The sequence below is a fragment of the Mytilus galloprovincialis genome, chromosome 3, assembly GCF_965363235.1.
Source record: "Mytilus galloprovincialis chromosome 3, xbMytGall1.hap1.1, whole genome shotgun sequence".
NCBI lineage: Eukaryota > Metazoa > Mollusca > Bivalvia > Mytilida > Mytilidae > Mytilus > Mytilus galloprovincialis.
The window spans coordinates 7,623,779-7,632,799 of NC_134840.1; the positions used below are offsets into that span (position 1 = coordinate 7,623,779).

At 34.7% G+C, this 9,021-nt stretch overlaps 2 protein-coding genes across 5 annotated transcripts in view; one reads left to right on the forward strand and one right to left on the reverse strand.

The window, feature by feature from the left end:
- Nucleotides 1-3,541, reverse strand: part of LOC143067081 (vacuolar protein sorting-associated protein 4-like) — a 30,705-nt gene extending 27,164 nt beyond the window's left edge. For 2 of the 4 annotated variants that reach the window (XM_076240108.1, XM_076240109.1), the window contains exon 1: nt 3,475-3,541. In XM_076240108.1, coding sequence (XP_076096223.1) covers nt 3,475-3,505 — 31 coding nt within the window. In that variant the 5' untranslated portion in view covers nt 3,506-3,541. Of the gene's footprint in view, nt 1-2,667; nt 2,876-3,474 lie in introns of those variants that run through there. The other 2 variants (XM_076240110.1, XM_076240111.1) reach the window with 2 other exon arrangements.
- Nucleotides 3,542-4,428: 887 nt separating this feature from the next.
- Nucleotides 4,429-9,021, forward strand: part of LOC143067082 (coadhesin-like) — a 22,837-nt gene continuing 18,244 nt past the window's right edge. Inside the window, exons 1-2 of the mRNA XM_076240112.1 lie at nt 4,429-4,513; nt 6,365-6,435. Of these exons, the coding sequence (XP_076096227.1) occupies nt 6,384-6,435 (52 nt within the window). The 5' untranslated portion in view covers nt 4,429-4,513; nt 6,365-6,383. The remainder of the gene's footprint in view (nt 4,514-6,364; nt 6,436-9,021) is intronic.

Sequence of the window (9,021 nt, forward strand, 5' to 3'; positions counted from 1 at the left end):
TTTTGCTTTTTTTATTTCTCAATTAATCCCCAATCAATATATACTAGTGTTATGGAAAGCTATTTATTTTGAAACTGAGCAGTGAACTTCCTTAATAATATTTTTTCTCCTTAAGATATTTTTTCATATTTATTGTTCAGAAATACAATGAAGCCTAGAGGAAAGACACAGAGAAATATAAATTTATAGCTTATCATTTTGTGGTCAACATCTGGTTATAATAATTAGTGAACCACTAAGAAAGGGTGTCCACATAATTTATATCATAATCTAACTGATAACTGATAACATGCTGAGATAAATTTGTAGAAATATATTAGTAAATCCAGGCTTATGTCTTAGAGTGTCTATAATAATATTGAAGAGAATAACCAAGAGCTGCAAAATTTTCTTAAAATTACCAATTCAAGGGTAGCAAACCAACAACGGGTCAACATTGGTCTTAAAATTTTTGAGTAGATAGATGTTGACCTAATGAACAATTTTATTTAGGTCAGATTTTCTCTAAATGCTTTGTTTCAGAGATATGAGCACACAACTGCATTTTACCCTATGTACTATTTTTAGCCATGTCGGCCATTTTCGTTTGTAGGCGGGGTCATTGAACACAATTTTAAAACTAGATACCCTAATGTTGATTGTGGACAAGTTTGGTTATATTTGTCTCATCAGTTTCAGAGGAGAAGATTTTTGTAAAAGATAACAAAAATTTACGAAAAAATGTTAAAAATTGACTATAAAGGGCAATAAAGGGTCAACTGACCATTTTGGTCATGTTGACTTATTTGTAGATCTACTTTGCTGAACATTATTGCTATTTACAGTTCAATCATCTCTATTTATAATAATATTCAAGATAATAACCAAAAACGACAAAATTTCCTTAAAATTACCCATTCAGGGGCTGAGCAATCCAACAACAGATTGTCTGATTCATCTGAAAATTTCAGGGCAGATAGATCTTAACCTGATAAACAGTTATACCCATGTAAGATCTGCGCTAAATGCTTTGGTTTCAGAGGTATAAGCCAAAATCTATATTTCACCCCTATGAACAGTTCTATTTTTAGCCATGGCGGTCATCTTGGATGGTTGGCCGGGTCGCCATGGACACATTTTTTAAAAAAGATACCCCAATGATGATTGTGAGGCTTGTATAGAGTATATTGGGATACAGGATATTTGCCATTTTAATTTTAGATACAGGATATTTGTCCTAAAATTAAATGGGATATGGGATATTGATGCATTTTTAGGTATTTGTCCAAAAATTAAATGGGATATGGGATATTGATGCATTTTTAGGAATATTGAATTTTGAACATGAAATGTGGAATTTAAAAGTTAAGTACAGAAATATTTACATCTTACTTGATAAAATTGTCAAAAATAATTTACTAGAAAAGGTAATTTTAGTGCTTTGCTGATTTTCATTTAGTTTATGGTTGTTTGATAAACATTAAATTGAAATGAATGATCCCATTAAAACCCCAGCAGCAGTAGCCTTTGACTCAAACGATTTGATTTGATATCTCAACATCTACAGTTACTCTCTTTCCAGTACAACATAATTCCAGACAAATGAAAGCAATGGCAGTAAGAGTTATTGGTGTGCAACCCCTTGTTTATAGCATACATTTATTTGTGCATGACCACATTATATACACTGCATCAGCAGACATTGAAAAAGGGGGAATTTTTGCCTACCATGAAATTGATGATACAATCATTAACGATGAGATTCTTAGAAATGGTACAATTGATTTTAAAAAAGTTCATGGCATTTCTCCAGTTACAACAACAGATAAACATGGAATAACCTCTTTTTCAACCAAAGTTGTCAAACGATTGGCAGGTACAGGAAGAGCTGGAAGCGAAGATGGATGTCAAACAACTGCTCAATTTCAGCAACCTACTTCTGTGTGTTCAAAGAAAAAAAAATGTTTTTGTATGTGATACTGCTGTTGGTCAGGTGAAAATGATAACCCCCAGCAGTAGTTTACTTAAGTATATAGAAATTTTACACAAGCTCTTGTCAGCATTTGGGTTTACTAAAGACAAACAAAACTAGCTGACATTGATGACTTTCTTTGTCTTTGTGACATTGAGATCAAAACAATGACATCAGAAAAACATGCTCTTCAAGGTCCAGATGGTGCAAATTCAATGCAGACAAAACATGACATTTCACAGTTAATCACTGCTTCGAAAAGTCTTAGAGATGTTGTGAATGAAACAGAACCTTCATTTCAGGCAAAATTCTCGCTGAAAAGTACATCCACAACCATTGTTGAAAATCTTTTCTCTGAGATGAGAGCAATTGAAGACACACCACTAATATGCTAATAGTAAAAGTCATGATAGTAATTTCTGAAGATTCCTATTATGCATGCATGACAAAATTTTGATGGCGAGTTGTCTAATTGGCACTCACACCACATCTTCCTATATCTATGACAAAAGTTTGTATAGGATCTGATATGAATGATGTCACATTACAAGAAGAGGTGGAGATGGCTTTAGAGGAGAAATCTGCAACCAATGTTGCACGTTTACCCATGAGAGGAAAGAGGAAGCACAAATCTTGATCTGACATTGACTTCATGTTTAACTGATCATGATGATTTAGTGATAATCATGATAATTACTGTTAAATTACATGCTTACATGTATCTCTACAGTAATTTATCAACTGACGTAACAACTGTCTTCACGCTGAGTGGCAGCCCAGGCAGCCCAGGCTTGTAAAATTGTTCTTGGGTCTGTAAAAATCATATCTACAGGCCAACAGAATCTAACTAAAAACTTTCCAAAATTGAGCTCCAGGCCTGTCGATTTACATGTAGCAGTTCATCGTGAAGACTGTTACAAGCGCTTAATTATAGATCAATTATATATATTGGTTATTCCAGAGACATGTAGATTAAAATTTAAAGGTCTTTGATTATATCTGAATGATTACCTTTTCTCTGTGAAAAAGCCCACATCCTTACTACAACGCATACAACATGTATTTACGAATGTTGTATACAAAATTGGTTTGGGAATGAATTAATTATTTCTGGGATATTTGTAAAAAGTATTTATTGGGATATTAGGGGTAAACATTACCGGGATATGGGATATTGATACCCCCTCCCCCCTAATACATGCATCGATTGTGGCCAAGTTTGGTTAAATTTGGCCCAGTAGGTACATGTAAGTGCAGAAGATTTTTGTTAAAGTTAATGACGACGGACGACGACGACGGACGATGACGGACGTCAAGTGATTAGAAAAGTCCACAGGTGAGCTAACACAATGCAATAAAAGAACAGCATTCAGTGATTTGGGATAATCATAAACCTCGGATAGAAATCGCGAACATGAACTGAGCATGCTGAGGTCTTACTTTTAGAGCAAATCAACTTTGCATATTAAACTACAGACAGTTTGAGTGGATAGATGAGAAATGCTGCAGAATAAACATATTACCAGCTAACAGAGATTGTTCTCTTAGATCCATAATATTTTTGTTCGTCTTTGGACAAACCGGAAACTTCAAAACTAATATTCAGACAGTAAAATCGGTAACGCTCGAATTCCGCATCTTATTCAAGACCTCCAGAAATACTTGACTCTTGAGAGGCCCGAGAACCTCCGTAATTTTACAGAATCTAGGCCCTGATTCTTCTCGACTGTATATTTTGTATTTTCAATTTGTTTATTTTCGATTTTGATTTGGGGTTTTCACCACTTTTTCCATTGTCAGCAATCTCGATTCAGTAAACATTATTATTTAACAACACTATGTTCGATGACTTTGACATCACTTAGGCTGCTTGCTCAGTCTGTGACCCGTTCACCAACCTTAACTAGAAGGATCAGCCCGGTTTGTATTGAACAACTACCAACAAACCAGCAGTGTAACATCAGTGCTAAAAACTCTACGGCAGTGACAACCACTAGCCGAAAGGAGGGCCAACTGCAAAACAGTAAGGATGTACAGAATAGTACATGGAATCGTAGCAATACCACCACTAGAGCTGCACAATACAACCGTGATTCGAAGCTAGAGTACACACAATAGATCACAATACGATTTATAGTACCGTATGCCAGAGCTTCAATTCAATGATTTGCTCAAATTTAACAATAAGCGCCAAAAGGATAAATCTAAAACAATTATGCAACCATTCCCCCGAAGAAAATATCCATGTAAATGAAAATTGACAGTCATACATCACCATTTTTTATAATGATAGCATTAGAAGATACACGCACGACACAGGCAAACAACTGTTGATCATTTGAAATCTTTTTATTACGAAGTTATCTAAAAAATGATAATCCTATATTTATACGAATTAAACACCGACTTAAATTTATGTCAAAATTAAACCGCACAATAAATTAAAAATATTAATCATGAAATAAAAAAGGATCAAAAGATTAAAAGCTTTTAAGTAATATTTCTTAATTATTTAGAACGTATCAACCTATATTCAAAAAGTGAAAATATTACCTTAGTTGGGTGAGTAAATTATAAATTTTATCTTAAGAATTACCTTTCAGTAAGATAAAATATGTAGTGCATGCATTAAAGATGTGAATTCATTATAACTTTATAGATTGTCTTAGATACCAAGCTTATAATATTTTATAATCGACAAATACATACGCACATACATACATACATACATAGGGTTGGGATTTCAAAAACATGTTTAACCCAATCGCATTTTTGCGCCTGTCCCAAGTGAGGAGCATCTTAGGTTGGTCCCCTCCGTAAACATTCAGTATGCCTTCGGAATATACAAATATTAGTATTTTCGAGAATTTCAATAACGGCCGGGAAACAGACTAGGAGCATCTGGCCTTTTAAGTTCTGTATGATTTTTAATTTTAATTTCTTGCGTATAATTATGATTTATGTATGACGTCTATTATCTCTAAACTAGTATACATATTGGCCAGCCGAAGGACTCCTCCGGGTGCTAGAGTTTCTTACTGCATTGAAGACCCATTGGTGGCATTCGGCTGTTGTCTGCTCTATGGTCGGGTTGTTGTCTCTGACACATTCGGGGAATTTCCCCATTTGATTTCCATTCTCAATTTTATATACATACACACAACCCACACATGATCCAAACACATTACTGATATTAAAATCAGTGGCGGATCCAGAACTTTTCATAAGGGGGGGGGGGGGGCTCTCCAGCCATGCTTCAGTGATTCCCTATATAATCAACCAAATTTTTCCCACAAAAGGGGGGTGGGCCGGGCCCCCAGGTCCCCCTGGATCCGCCTATGAAAATACACAGGAGATCACACATACATTTCATGCAACAGGCAAAGCTTAACTAAGTTTTATCCTGCAAATGGGTGTTCTAATATACAGATACAGCCCTACAAATATCGCTAATCTGTATCTGTATACTATACAGATATCGCTTTAAAGCTCCGCCCACTGTCGGACTGAGTATTGTATGAACCCGCGTGACCTCAGAATGTGTATTGCAATCGCATTCCAACGACGTATCAATTGCGAATTAACGATTTCTTTTATACGTTCGTTTTCTTTTCCATCATTTCTTTAGAGCAATAAGAATTAAAACAATTTTCTGATAACATACACAAATAAACAGCAGTCTTTTCTACGATTACAACCGTCGATATATCAAAATTTGAATGTGTATGATTGTGTATAAACAAAACCAACCATATCAATTTCAGCATGCATGTTTAGTGAATGTCGAGTCTGAAGCGTAGGACAACTCGTACACTCCTGTTTCAAATTGAACAATGCATGCAATGTTTTGTAATTTGTTTTTACTGTTGAAATTAGTTGTTATGTTAAAATAGATAATTATTCACTTTGAGCGATGTATTATTGTTGACCATTCGAGATTCCTTTTTTGCGAACCCGTCTTCAGTTGAATGTGTGATTTCTGTACATCGTATTACTACACGGGCCTCAAGGGATTTCAAATCAAAAATAAATGCGAAACATGTGTTTTTGTGTCTTTCAAAACACAAACAATATACAGAATTAATTGCAGGATAAAGACAATAACTGCTTAGTGTCTTTAAATATCAGCTGTATTTGTACTCGGCTCGAAACAGGTGTAATAGCTCGCTAAAAGCTCGCATACACCTTGTTTCCTAGCCTCGTACAAATACAGCTGATATTGAAAGACACTAAACAGTTATTGTCTATATATTAAGGTATATCGGATTTTTTTCTGAGACAAGTGCCCGTGGCTCCTGACTTGGGAAAGATGCACAAAGAATGTTCGTTTATTTAATACATTTAAACGAAGACGATTACTATTCGATTTCTAACGCAATAGAATTCTGATTCCATCAAATTACTTTTTTTCAGATGACAAACTGCCATTAAGATGTTACAGAGCATAATTCCATTTCTCTGCATTGTCTCTGGAGCGCTAGCAGGTACCATTATTTATCTAGTACTAAATACAGGAATTATGTATATCTAATACAGTTCCTTTATTCCAGTCTGTATCATCTACACTGTATCGCATACCCCGTATCGCTTAGCTCAAAATTAAGATAACAAAAATACTGAACTCGAAGGAAAATTCAAAACGGAAAGTCTCTAATCAAATGGCAAAATCAAAAGCACAAACATATTAAACGAAAGGATAACAACTGTCATATTTCTGACTTGGTACAGGCATTTTCGTATGTAGAAAATGGTGGATTAAACCTGGTTTTAAAGCCAGCCAAATCTCTCACTTGTATGACGTATATGAAATTTCGAATCATGTCAAGAAATACGGCAACTATATAGTTTCCATATTTCTTGACATGATTCGAAATTTTAAAGATAAGATAAGATAAGATATTCCAAATTAGGTCTCCAAGGGGGCATATACACATAACATATATAATTGTTACAACATACAGTATTTTACAAGACATTCATATAACAAACCTTCACTATTTTTTTAAACCCGTTATGATACAGATTACGTAGTATCATTACAAAGTGGGTCATCCAAAAGAGAAGTTTCATTATCCAAAATAATAAAATAAGGGAGTCATTTTTCTTTTAGATTTAATGAACGAAGTTTGTTTAGGAGAAAAAGAGAGCGGAACGTTTACTGTATATCCCTCAAAACAACAACTGATAACACTTCTTTCTGGATTTTTGTTTATAATAGATGATTACAAAAATGTATATCGGGCTAGACTATTTATTTTTCATGTGTGATTTAACAAGATTATGCATTTTAATCTAAATGGGGACCGAAATATTTATTTCTAAAATCTACCAGACCTCATATCAAAATCAAATGATTGTCCCATTACATGCTGATTTTATTGAAATTATATGATAAACATATTACTTTTTTTACATAAATTAGGCCGTCAGTTTTCTCGTTTGAATTGTTTTACATTGTCATTTCGGGGCCTTTTATAGCCGACTATGCGGTGTGGGCTTTGATCATTGTTGAAGGACGTACGGTGACCTATAGTTGTTAATTTTTGTGTTATTTTGGTCTCTTGTGGAGAGTTGTCTCATTGGCAATCATACCACATCTTCTTTTTTTATGTATAGGATAGCGACAGCCATTGACAGAAAAACCTCGTTTGACCCACAGGCACTAAACAAGCCCCTGTGACCACAGGCAACGTTTTCCAATGTATGACGTGTCTCGATGTCTAATTACCAAAGGTCGTTATTCTAATTTTCTTTTTTTAAGTTTAAGTCTTTAGTCCGGGATATTCATAGTCGGTATACAATTTATACAATCCCTCTTTCAATTTGTTGAAATACATATTAAATTAAAATGTCAACTGTTCTTGAACAATTGAGAGGTCTTTCCTTTTGTAATGTAAAATACATGTTCCAATAGACGTAGAATGTATTGAAAAGTTCTTACACAGGTTATGCCCCTTACAGAAAGGTCAAATCTCTTCGGTCAAATGTAAAAAAGTTGCACCTCATCCACCTCAACGTTTTTCACTATTTACTATTTCTGTAAGTGCAATCGTTTTTTTAGATATCGACTAAAAAGTTGTAAGGTCAAAGGTCAAGGTCAACCTTAGAAAACTTTAAAACACACTGAAAATACTTTAAATAAGGTCAAAAACACATAATTCGCCATATGGGACATGACCTTGACCTTTGACCTTTGTCAAGGTCATTAGTCCCCGATGTCATTGTAAAAGACACCATGGGTCTAGGACTTTTCGTTTAAGAGTTTAAGCTAATTTTACCTTTTCAGAAACCGTTAACGGGGGTTATGCCCCTTAAGAATATGTCAAATCCTTTCGGTCAAAATGTAAAAAAGTTGTGCCTCAGTCACCTAAACATTTTTCACTATTTACTATTTCTGTAAGTACAATCGTTTTTGAGATATCGACTAAAAAGTTGTAAGGTCAAAGGTCAAGGTCAACCTTAAAAAGCTTTAAAACACACTGAAAATCCTTTAAATAAGGTTAAAAACACTAAATTCGCTATATGGGACATGACCTTGACCTTTGACCTTTTGACCTTTGTCAAGGTCATTAGTCCCAAATGTCATTGCCGAAGACCCCATGGGTCTAGGACCTTTGGTTATAAAGTAAAAGCTGATTTTGTCTTTCCAGAAACCTAAAACAGGTGTTATGCCCCTTAAAAAAATGTCAAATCTCTTCGGTCAAAATGTAACAAAGTTGCGCCATACTGACCCAAACATTTTCCACTATTTAAAACTTCTGTAAGTATAATGGTTTCTGAGATTATTCCGTAACAAGGTGTTAGGTCAAAGGTCAAGGTCAACATACAAATTTGACCTTGAGATATTTTAAAAAGATACATGAATTGATGATGAATGGTGAAGATCCTAGATGTCTACGACTTACGGTTTCTGAGTTTTGGTGGTCAACCGACATCGGTTAATTTTCATAGGGGCATAACCCTACCAATGAGTCGTTGAATCTTTTCGATCCAAATGTAACGAAGAACCGGGGTCTGGTCCTGAACAAATTTCACCCTTTGTTTTTTTTCTACCTATTACGGTTACGGTG